General features: G+C 59.8%; 1 protein-coding gene across 1 annotated transcript; it reads left to right on the forward strand.

The window, feature by feature from the left end:
- The first annotated feature begins 532 nt into the window (after window positions 1–532).
- On the forward strand, window positions 533–9,805 carry REN (renin). The gene is made up of 10 exons (XM_012760973.2): window positions 533–654; window positions 3,016–3,166; window positions 3,711–3,834; window positions 4,436–4,554; window positions 5,531–5,727; window positions 7,503–7,511; window positions 8,072–8,191; window positions 8,548–8,692; window positions 8,944–9,042; window positions 9,644–9,805. The coding sequence occupies exons 1-10, from the start codon at window positions 557–559 to the stop codon at window positions 9,803–9,805; spliced, it is 1,224 nt and encodes a 407-aa protein (XP_012616427.2). The 5' UTR covers window positions 533–556.
- The last annotated feature ends 2,021 nt before the right edge of the window (window positions 9,806–11,826 follow it).

Genomic DNA, 11,826 nt, shown 5'->3' on the forward strand with positions numbered 1-11,826 from the left:
TCAGACCAGGCGCTGCTTCTCCTGCCAAGGGACAAGCCAGGGAGATTCACGCATGTTCCAGATGGGGAAGTGGGGCGCAGCCTGGGGAAGCCGGCTGGGGCAAGGCCAAGGTTCGCACAGAGGATGGAGCTTCAAGGGCACAGGGGTTGAGGACCGGGGTCTGGGCTGGGGGGCTGGAAACCTAGGTTCTACGCCTGCCCCAGCCCTGACCTTGTCCCTAAGCAGTGCTGTTTCTCAGCCTCTGCCTGCCCCGGGGGTCGAAGGGCCAGGCCCGACGGAGGGCTGCTGGCGTCACTGGGCACAGGGCTGCTTTCCCACAGCCCTCCTCGCTCCGGCCCCTCTGCTCCACGCCCGGAAACCTGCTTACCCTTCACCCACCTAGGTCGGTCCCACGAGCGGGATTTATTGCCGGCTGCCCTGCCATCTGCCCCCGGGCAGTAAATCAGGGCAGAGCAGGCTTGCAAACATCCCGCTGTGGAGTGTATAAAAGGAGAAGGGCGCAGGGAGCCACCAGGCTTCCGTGGGTCCCAGAGAGAGCCCCAGACGGAGGGGAAGCATGGAGGGACGGAGCAGAATGCCTCGCTGGGGACTCCTGCTGGTGCTCTGGGGCTCCTGCACCCTCGGCCTCCCCACAGACACCAGCGCCTTCCGACGGTAACGAACCCGAACCCGGGCAGAGCTGGGGTGGCAGGGCGCATCCAGCCCTCTCGACCAGCTGGGCAGGGAGGGATGGGAACTGTCTTGCCCAATGTCACACGGCCAGGAAATAAGTGGCACTAGTCAGGCCTGCCCAGAGCACTGCGGGGAACTCAGAGACGATTAAGACAAGCCCTTTGCCTTCGAGGAGCTTGCAACCTCCAATTATTTATTGGTAAGAGCGAGCACCGGTGCAGTTAACTCCGCCAGGACGCAGCGCGGTGCAGCGGCGACCAAACGCAAGGCTTGCAGAGCTGGATTGTCTGGATTTAAATCTTGCTTCACTAGCAGAACAAACTAGCTCTGGAACCGTGTGGGCAGGTTACTTAACCTCTCCGAGTCTCAGTTTACCATTTTAAATGCAGGGATGATAACAGCACCCACTTGATAGAGCTGCTTTGAAGATTCGCTGAGATAGTGGGATAGACCGCCTGAGCCGGACGCGGGCACAGTGAGGACCACGGGCGCTATCAGTAGCACAGGGGGCCTTTCTACAAGCGTTAAGGCAGCGGTCCCCAGCCTTTCTGGCACCAGGCACTGGTTTCAGGGAAGACGATTTTCCCACGGACTGGGGATGGGGGGCGGGATGTCGTGGGTCACCGGTGGGGTGGGGGGCGGAGCTCAGATGGCGATGCGCGCCCCATTTCCTAGCAGGCCACAGACCGGTAATGGGCCTCGGCCCAGGGGTTGGGGACCGCGGTGCTAAAGGAGAGGATTCAGGCAGCCCACGGCAGGGAGGAGAAAGCCCTGACATCCACTAGGCGCCGACGGGCCCGTGGGAACAGCGATTCACTAAGGCAGGAGAGGGGAGGAGGCCGCAGGGGACTGGCGGCTGAGACGGAGAGGGAGCCTTCGTGTGTCTGGGAATATTGCAAAGTTAATTTGGGCTTCCATCCTGGGTCACGCTGGCCAACAGCTGGAGGCATCTTCCTCCTGGCTTGGGCTAACAGCATTCATGTCGGGACCCGGGGGACCCTGAACGGGAACAGGGCCAGACACACGCTCTGAGTACCTGCTCCATCATTTCGGAGTCAGCTTCATGCCTGTGAGCCCTTATTTGCTCGTCTGTGAAACGGGATAAGGACAGCCAGCTTGCAGTGTCATCATGAGGCTTGCGTGGGGTGCGTGTAGTGTTCCGCACACGTTCAGTGGCAGTTCGGTACTCTCTGAGTTGCCTAGGTCTCTTCTTTTTTTATTTATTTTTAATTTTTTTTTTTTTTGAGACAGGGTCTCACTCTGTTGCCCGGCCTAGAGTGCCGTGGCGTCAGCCTAGCTCACAGCAACCTCAGACTCCTGGGCTCAGGCGATCCTCCTGCCTCAGCCTCCCGAGTGGCTGGGACTGCAGGCATGCGCCGCCACGCCCGGCTGATTTTTTTCTCTATATTTTCAGTTGGCCAATTAATTTCTTTCTATTGTTAGTAGAGACGGGGTCTCGCTCTTGCTCAGGCTGGTTACAAAGTGGTCTGTTCTTAATTCTGCCTCCCAGAGGTGATGGATGGGAAGGCGTCTGGACAAAAAAACCAAGGGACTGGGACCTCGGTCCAGGACACATCTTCCCAAGGACCAGGAGGAGCACAGGCACTCTGCAGATGCCGGCATCTCTCCCCACCCGCCCCAGCGCAGTCAGCGCCGGCTGGACACGCCCCTGCCCCCCCATCCTGGACACCCCCCCCCAGGCTGCTGCGGGCATCTGCTGCCACCTACAGGCGGCACGTGACACTGCCTCCCCCACCCCCCAGCCTCCATCCCGAAAGGCAGTGACGATCTTTGTCTTGTGTCTCCAGTATCCCCAAGTGTTAGTTGTCTGACACATGACTATGGAATGAATGAATGAATGTATGAATGAATGAATGAATGAATGAAAAAATGGCCTTGTCTAATCAAAATCAGACAACAGAAGGAGGTTAGTTTAGGGTTGTTATTTATTACCAGTGCAGGTGACTCATCTAAACTGATTTTTTAAAAATTTTTTTTTCTTTTTTATTTTAGCGTATTATGGGGGTACACGTGTTAAGGTTACATATATTGCCCATGCCCCCCTCCCCCCTCGAGTGAGAGCTTCAAGCGTGTCCATCCCCCAAACGTTGCACTTCTCACCCGTGGTGTCTGTATACGCCCATCCCCTCCCCCTCATCTAAACTGATCTTTACAAGAGGAGACTCCTAACATTCTCAGAAGCCCCAGGGCACAGAGTGAGTCCCGGGTGCCCAGGCTAAGGTTACGGGGAGCTGTACTCAAAGGGGGGCCCCTCGGGGACTCTGCCATTATTTCGGGGGAGAGCAGGACTTTTCTATTTTTTCTTCCTCCACCCTGGCCCAGGATCTTCCTCAAGAAAATGCCCTCGGTCCGGGAAAGCCTGAAGGAGCGAGGGGTGGACGTGGCCAGGCTGAGTGCCGAGTGGAGCCAGTTCCCCGGGAGGCTGTCCCTCGGCAACGGCTCCTCCCCCGTGGTCCTCACCAACTACCTGGACGTGAGTGCCGGGCTTGGCCCCTCGCCCCTGCCCGCCTCCTTTTCCTCTCGGGCCTGGGGGTCTCTTTGCTGCGAGGCCCACTCTTTCCATGCTTGCCTGACTGAAGAGCTGAGGAGCACACGAGCACCCTAGAAAAATTCCCATTTTACAGCTGGAAAGCCCGAGGCACAAAGGGCAGGAAGAAACGTAGGGACCAGCGAGAGGCAGGGCGAGGTGTGGAACTCAGCCCAGGCCCAGAGCCAGGCGTCACTGGTGGGTGGGAAGGGATGTGCGACTCAGGTGGGGGTTTCCGAGACCTGGCCCTGCACGGCCCGACTGCTTCCTCCACCAGGGGACCCTCGAGGGTCGGGAAGGGTGTCTCACCGAGCCTCCCCTTCCTGGGTGCCAGCCTCCCCCCTGCAGTCCCTGCAAGAAAATGGGAGCCCAGACAGGCCGTAGGGTCTGCCTAATGTCACCCTGAGAGCCAAGGGCGGAGTGAGGAAAGACCCCGAGACTCGAGTCTCCCTGAGCCCCGCCACCCCCCTTTCTCCTTGCCCCCCCCCAGACCCAGTACTACGGCGAGATTGGCATCGGCACCCCACCCCAGACTTTCAAAGTCATCTTCGACACGGGCTCGGCCAACCTCTGGGTGCCCTCCTCCAAGTGCAGCCCTCTCTACACTGCTTGTGGTGAGACCCCGGACCCACGCCACCTCCCCCAAGCCCCCGCCCTGGGGCAGCCCTGCCCCGCAGCTAGCTAACTCCCCCCTCCACCGAGTGAGCCACTTCCTCTCTGCCCCTGTGCTATTGCCCCTCTTTCCTCTCCTGAGGGGAGAGAGGGGACGGCGTCTCCCGCTTTCCTATACGGTCACCAAGGTGAAAAGGCCAGCTCCCGGGACTCCCCGGCCACCCAGAAGGCCATTTCCCCATCTTGCTGAGATTGAGACAGAACTGAATTCTCAAACCCATCCCTGGCACTTGGGCTCTGCCATCCCTTGTCTCAGTCAACGACATCTTCTGAGCACTTACTCTGTGCCTAGAATCTTCTCAGCGTCGTTGGCAATTACTTTAAAATGCTTCACTTGAGACAAAAGTCTCAGGGGTGTGGGCACATCAGAGGGGCCCAAGAAAGGCAGTCCGTGACGGTGAGACGCAGTTCCCAAGCCCCCAACCTCAGGGCCACCTCGCTAAGTCCTCCAAGCACACCAGCCATACCAGCAATGCACCCTGCCTCCGGGCCCCCTTGCCTGGGCCACTCTTGGACAGCCCTGTCCCTCTGTCCCTCTGCCAGAGATTCACAGTCTCTACGACGCCTCGGAATCCTCCAGCTACATGGAGAACGGGACGGAATTCACCATCCACTACGGATCCGGGAAGGTCAAAGGGTTTCTAAGCCAGGACGTCGTAACTGTAAGTGGGGCTGCCCCAGGCCACGCGACTCCAGCCCCTTTCTGTCCCCCAGGCGTCTCCTGCCCTTGGAGGGCCCCCACTTGGGGGGAGGTGCACCCCGGGCCGCCCTGCTGCCTTGGCAGTTGAGGAACCCTCTGCTCTGCTAGTCCAGCTGGAGCTGCAAAGCAGCAGAACCCTGCTGGGGCAAACCTGCGCTGCCACCGGCTCCCAGAGGATTTTGCATCTGACTTGCATGTGGGGCTTGTCCTGAGCCCCACAGCCCGCAGTCACCAACTGCCTGAGGTCACCAGCTCTGATGGGGCTCTTAACCGCACCCTAGACTGAAACCCAGACTCAACCAGAGTCAGGGACATTGTTGACATTGTGATTAGCATTGACTTTAGGGTTAGGCATAAGTCTTAAGGTCTTAAGGCACAGGTCTTAAGGTCAAGTTGAGGTAGGGTTTTGGATTAGGGTCAGGGCCTGGTTTTCTTTTTCCATGTGGCCAGTGTCTGATCCCTTCCCCATTCCTGGGGTTTCTCAGCCCCTGCGCCATCAGAGTCGGGGGAGGGGAGCACGCGGAACTGAGAAGAAGTCCCCACCCCTTGCCTATGAATTCAGGTGAAAAGGAGCAGGAAGGGCAAGCCTGGCTGTGCCAAAGGAACCCTTAGCCCATGATGAGGGTTGGGGCTGAGACCCAGTCCTGCCGGACGTGACAGCTGGGCCACTAGGGAGGGGGGACCGGAGTGCTCAGCATCTGTTCTGTTGCTGTGTGGCAGGGCCAGCTTCTCAGCCCTGCCCTTCCAGTCCCTGGTCAACTCCAGCTCTCCCCGGGGGCCCACGACACAGGCGTGTGCTGGGAGAGGGTGCGTGTGCAGGGTTGGTGCCATGCTCTCACCCCAACTGCTGCACCCTGGAGCATGCGTGTCCCGGGGGCTCCCGGCGTGGAGCCCAGACCAGACCCCAGCTAGGTCTCCTCTGGTCCTTCCTCCCGCAGGTGGGCGGACTCATGGTGACGCAGACGTTTGGAGAAGTCACGGAGCTGCCTCTGATACCCTTCATGCTGGCCAAGTTTGACGGGGTTCTGGGCATGGGCTTCCCTGCTCAGGCCGTGGGCGGGGTCACCCCTGTCTTTGACCACATCCTCTCCCAAGGGGTGCTGAAAGAGGACGTCTTCTCTGTCTACTACAGCAGGTGGGGCCTGGGCCCCCCCAGGGGCCAAGGTGGGGGAGGGGTGGTGGTGGTGGAAGAGCTGGGGGAGGGGAAAGACAGTGTGGGCCAGAATCATTGTGACAGGGTGGTTGTCAGCCCACATCTAGAGCTGCACCAGCCAATGTGGATGCCACGGCTGAAATTTCATTTAGTTGATATTAACTAAAATTTAAATTTCAGTGACTCAGTTGCACTAGCCACATGTCAAGTGCTCAGCAGCCACAGCAGCTAGTGACTACGGTCCTGGGCAGTGCAGACAAACATTCCCAGGTGTATGGGGGGGATGGGAAATAAGGCATTGCTGTGACCTGGAGACCCTTCCCATGAGGGCCTTGGCCCCTCCCGCAGGGGACGGAGACGGCCACTGCCCTCACTCATGAGCTCCTGCATTTGTTATTTGCTCACTCAGCGGTTCAGTAAGGGGCCTGTGCCAGGCACTGTGGTAGGCGCTGGGGCACGGCAGTGAACACAGAGCACGAGACAGAGTCCCTGCCCTTCTATCCTCATAGAGCTTACAGTCTAGCAGGGAAGACAAGAAATTCTACAAGGTGACGAGTGTCACGGGCATGCAGCAAGCACCGTGCTGAAAACCGCGCGTGCTTTTCAATGCCGGGCTGAGTTAATATGCGGTTCAGCCAGCCTTGAGGAAGCTGTTGTCAGCTCTTGAGTAGGGCTGGGACCTGCTCCAAGCTGCTGGGTTTAGCAAGACATGAGCATGAGCCGGAGACAAGAGGTCACAGGGGTGAGAACACGAGGCCAGTGGCAGTGAGAGGGAAGGGTCAGAGTCCGGAAAAGCCTCAGAGGTGAAAAGGAGAGGAACCTCTGGTTTGGGGACAGAAAGGGAGGCACTGAGAAAAGGCCACCCATTGGTGGCTCTGCAGTCAGGGGTGGCCCAGGGAAGAGCCGTTTTAGAGGAAGCAGGGATGAGGCCAGATGGCAGGCAGTTAACAGGTGGATGCGGGGGTCAGGAAGTGGAGGCCATGAAATGTGCACTGCCCGGGGAACTTCGACAGGGGAGGGCATGGGGGCCGGCGTGTGGGGTGAGATCCAGAAGCAGGGAAGGGAAGGGAAGGTTGGGCGTTTTTAAATGCTAGAGGATGCCTGAGCAATGCCTGTAGGTGGAGGAAGAAGCAAGCCAAGAGAAAGCGAGAGATTAGAACTGTGGAAAGAGAAGCTAAATGGGTGCACGGAGCCTGCAGGCCACGGAAGGGCTGAAGTTCCAGCAACCGGGAAGGAGGCGGCTTTGTTGAGGAGAGGCCCGTCTCCTCCTTTAGCCTGGGCTGGGAGGAAGGAGCACTCAGGGAGATCCTAACTGGTGGGAGAGGGGCTGAAAGGAACCTGTGCTGGCACACACACACACACACACACACATACATGTTCTGAATTTGAAAAAGCACAGGAATTTACAGTTGCACAAAATGACATGTGCACACCTACACACCCATGCACACACGTGCAGGTACACACGCCTCTGCTTCGAATTCTGGAAAACCACATCACAGGCACGTGCACACGCTGGAAACCAGCCCTTTGGTAGCCCCTGAGCTGAGGTGGGCGCCGTGCAGAGGGAAGAGAGGAGGGCGAGGGCACTCAGCTCAGGTCCTACTCGTCCACTCGTGGCCTGGGTGACTTCAGGCATGTGGTTTCACCTCTAGGTGATCCCACTGCCTGAAGGGTAAAAAGAATGCATAACACCCACCCCGGGGAGGCCCGTGTGACATGAGGGCTTCCTTTCTGCTGTCTCGGTTTCTCTGCAGAAATTCCAAGTAAGGAGATGAGACCCTTCAGGTGGCCCTGACCCTCCAGCACTCCCTCAGCACCTGACCCAGAATCACACACGGCACCTGCCCCAAAGTCATGTCAGCAGGCCCAGGCTCTGCTGGATGCTCAAGGCCTCGGCCCCTCCTTCCTGCTGTCTCCGTGCCCGCCCCCAGCCCCCACCCAGCAGCCTCCCAGAGTCCCCTCCCGTGCACCTGCTCCACCAGCAGCAACCCAAACGCAAGTGCAGGGCGCCAGTTTGCATCTTGTTTGCATCGACTCACTGTCCTTGTACCTGTTCCTCTTCGGTGACCTCTCTGGGGATGTGTTTTGGGCACGGCTGGACTACGCTGGGAAAGCTTCTGGTTGGGCTGGGGTGGGGGGGGAGCACGGCAAGAAAGGCGGAGAGGCGGTATGTTCTGCGTGCTTCACAGAGACAGCGCCGAGCCTTGCCATCTGTCCCACCTTCCGCTACCCTGCCCTGCACCCTTGCCCAGCGTCCCCTTGCTGCTTTAGTTTCTGGTCTTGGAGGCTGTGGGTCTCCAGGAGCTTCTGATCTTTCCTGTAGGAATTCCCACTTCCTGGGGGGAGAGATCGTGCTGGGAGGCAGCGACCCCCAGTACTACCAGGGGAGTTTCCACTACGTGAGCATCAGCAAGACTGGCTCCTGGCAGATCAAAATGAAGGGGTCAGGAATCCTCAACGCTCCCCATGCTCCACGGGGGGAGGGTGGGACGGGAAGGGGCAGGTTCGCCACCCCACCCCTTCTCCAAATGCAGCCACTTGCTCTCCACCTGCTCTGTCCACCCTGGGGAGCACCAAGACATGAGGAACAGAGTGGGAGGGGCGCCTTGGGAGAGGCGGTAGAGGGTCACTAAGCCATGGGCTGGGGGAGGGGCAGCACCTTCCCTCCTCCACTCACTGCCTCACCCCTCCTCCAATGCATCGCGGCCCCCAGCGTGGCCTCCAGCCCTGCCCTCGCCCAAGAAAGACAGGCAGCCTAGAGGTACCCCTCAGCCTCCGTCTGTCTGCGGCCTCCCCCAGGGTGTCCGTGAGGTCGGCCACCTTGCTCTGTGCGGAGGGCTGCACGGCGGCAGTGGACACGGGCGCGTCCTACATCTCGGGCCCCGTCGGCTCCCTGCGGCTGCTCATGGAGGCCCTGGGGGCCCAGGAGCTGAGCACGGACCAGGTGAGGAACTGGTGGCGGGAGGCTGGGCACGGGCCCCCAAGCCCCGCCAGGCAGCTTCAAGTCCCAACCGAAGCCATTTCAGGCCTTCCCTTGCCGCCCCTCACACGCTGCCTGCACCCGTGTGGCTGGTCCCCACGGAGGGAGGCCCGTGCCCGCCCCCTCCCGCAGCTGCCCACAGCACAGGGCTCCTTGTCTGCGGAGAGGTCTCCCACACTCCAAAAGGCTCCCTTTATCCCCCCTTCCCCCGCCAGTATGTCGTGAACTGTCACCAGGCGCCCACACTCCCCGACATCTCCTTCCACCTGGGCGGCAGAGCCTACACGCTCACCAGCGCGGACTACGTGCTGCAGGTGAGGCTGGAGCCGGGGCGGGGAGGCAGGGTGCGACAGGCTATGATGCACAGATTGCCGGTAGGCCGGCGGTGCTCGACTTGACTGCACGTGCCACCTGGAGAGCTTTTAAAAACCCCAGTACCCAGGCCACATGCCATTCCTATTAAATCAGAGCCTCTAGGAGTGGCACCTTTGCCTCGGTTTCCCCAGGTGATTCCAAATGTGCTGCCATGCTAGTGATCTCGGTGCGTGTCCCTCATCTCCATTTTCTCCCCAAATGCTCCTGCGCTCCTATGTTCTTATCCTCTTTTCATAATGAATAGGCTCGGAGAAGTTCAATAGCTTGTCTAGGATCAGAGGCTAAGCTGGACGGCAAGCTCCTGGCGGTAGCACAGTGCCCGATGCGATGCATTGTCTGCCTGGCATCTAGCGCCGTGCCCATGCCCGGGAGGGGTGCGGTCCACGATGGGTTAAGGCAGCCAAGATGCCACGGAGGCCCGGGGATGGGGGCCTGATGGGGGCGGAGGGGAACGTTGCTGGAGACAGCTGTGGGGTCAGGCAAGGCGAAGGGAGAGTGGCCATGTGCTGGGCGTGCAGCAACCGTCTCCCTTCCTGCCAGGACCCCTACAGTAACGATGACCTGTGCACGCTGGCCCTCCACGGCATGGACATCCCACCGCCCACTGGGCCCATCTGGGTGCTGGGCGCCAGCTTCATCCGCAAGTTCTATACAGAGTTCGATCGGCATAACAATCGCATTGGCTTCGCCTTGGCCCGCTGAGGCCCTCTGCTGCCCAGGAGGGCCCTGTCCTAGCCCAGATCAGGAGCACCCTCTGGGATCGCCCTCTGCCTGGACTTGTGGCCCCACAAGGGGACACTGGGCGTGGAGCTCCTGCTGGACGCTTGCCCTGCCCCCTGCACCAGTCCTTCCCCGCTTTGAGGACCATCGGAATAAAGACTTCATGTTCACAGCCTGTTGCGTCTGGGTTCACCGGTGTTTGCAACAGCGGGAGGGGCAGCTGTGTGGTCATGTGTGGACAGGAGTGTGACACAGACTGACAAAGGACACATTCACTCCACGCACAGGTTCCTGCAGGGACGGGGCCATGCATCTGCTGTCGACAGGGCTCAGGTGGAGTTGTCTACACAACCGAGGGTGGGAAGTTTGCAGAGAGCCCGCACCGTGCCCCGTGGAGCCCCCCAGGGGCCAAGGCTAATGCCGTGGCAGTAGACTGTGGGGCAGGAAGGTGCTCATGCTCACAGAAACCAGTTCTGAGCCCAGGCTCCGCGCTGCTGAGCCAGCGAGCCCTGCCTTTCGTGCCCTGCAAAACACCCTCGGTGCTGTACCCCGTCCGTGCAGATCCCCGAGGCCTGGCCCACGTGGCCATTTCCACAGGCAGCTATGGCACGGTCACCTAAAGGCAGAACACCGGAGAGCCCGGCAGTTCTTCCTGGGGAAAGTGAGGCCCAGGTGGAGGCATTTGCCCAAGATGATCTGGTGAAGAATAGGGAAAGGTGGGGAAGAATCCAGACTAGAACCCAGCTGGTCCGACTCACATCCCGGGGGCTTTCTACCTCGTCACACGCAGCTGGCGCTGTCACGGTACAGAGCTTCACGCTACACGCGTGAGGCCGCTGGGATGGGGCCACGTGCACAACGCACAGACGCACACACGCTGCCACCCTCCAGCTCGGGGACTCGGGACCCCAGGGCTTGTCCAGGGCAACACCCCCACGGGCGGGAGCCGTCTGCAGATCCAGGAGCACCAGCCCGGGCTCAGGACCCCCAACCCCGCCGATTCCGCACGCTCAGGTGCGCCCTGTAGCTTCATTTCCTCACCGCCCACGGAAGGGTGGGAGGCGATCTTCTCTCCAGCTCCGGCACCCTGGGCTCTGTGACCTTAAGAAAGCTCCCTCATCACCTCCCGCACTCTCCAATAGCCACTAACGGCTATTTACACTTAAATAAAAACCAATCAAAATTGAACAAAAATGTCACACTGGCCACATTTTGAGTGCTGGCGAGCTACATGGGGCTCGTGGCCACTGCGTTGAACAGCACAGCCGTGGAATGTTCCCACCATCGCGGAGGGCCTGCCTGCAGAGCCGGACTCTGCGCAGCAAGGATCGTGGGGGCCCTGTAGCCGAGAGGTTCCCTAACACGCCAAAGGGGCAGCTCCAGGAAACAGGAAAGGGCCCCTTCTATGTGGGCTCTATTTCGAGCGGGGGCAGTGAGAGACGGAGACCAGTGAGGTCCCCAAGGTGGAACAAGACGTGACACAGGGCTGGCAGCCAGCAAAGTCCTGCTCAGGAGGTGACACAGAATGACCAAAGGAGAGTCTGGCTGGCAGAGGGGCTTTCCCCTAAGTTGCCTCTCCCCATAGCAAGCCTGCCCCAGGACACCCCGCCACCCCTTCCTCTGCCTTCCCACTCCCCAGCCGTGGCCACCTCCCGCTTTGGCCCTAGTGCCAGGGCCAGGTGCCCACGTCTCCTCCCCAGAGCCAGCTCGGGGTCTGCCCACTCCACACCCCACAAGGACACCCCCTTGCCTACTACTCGCCTCCAGGCAGACTCAGGCTAGGACGGAGGCTTTTTTTTTTTTTTTTGAGACAGAGTCTCGATTTGTTGCCCAGGCTAGAGTGAGTGCCCTAGCGCCAGCCTAGCTCACAGCAACCTCAACCTCCTGGACTCAAGCAAACCTCCTGTCTCAGCCTCCTGAGTAGCTGGGACTACAGGCATGCGCCACCATGCCTGGCTAATTTTTTCTATATATGTTTAGTTGTTTGGCTAATCTCTTTCTAT

Source organism: Microcebus murinus, chromosome 23 (genome assembly GCF_040939455.1).
Source record: "Microcebus murinus isolate Inina chromosome 23, M.murinus_Inina_mat1.0, whole genome shotgun sequence".
NCBI lineage: Eukaryota > Metazoa > Chordata > Mammalia > Primates > Cheirogaleidae > Microcebus > Microcebus murinus.

What these genes read in the sequence shown, in the direction of transcription:
- REN (XM_012760973.2), top strand. Translation starts at nt 557, where the DNA reads ATGGAGGGACGGAGCAGAATGCCTCGCTGGGGACTCCTGCTGGTGCTC. An exon ending in GACACCAGCGCCTTCCGACG is followed by an intron (nt 655 to 3,015) that starts GTAACGAACCCG and finishes ACCCTGGCCCAG; the next exon opens with GATCTTCCTCAAGAAAATGC. An exon ending in TGGCAGATCAAAATGAAGGG is followed by an intron (nt 8,192 to 8,547) that starts GTCAGGAATCCT and finishes GGCCTCCCCCAG; the next exon opens with GGTGTCCGTGAGGTCGGCCA.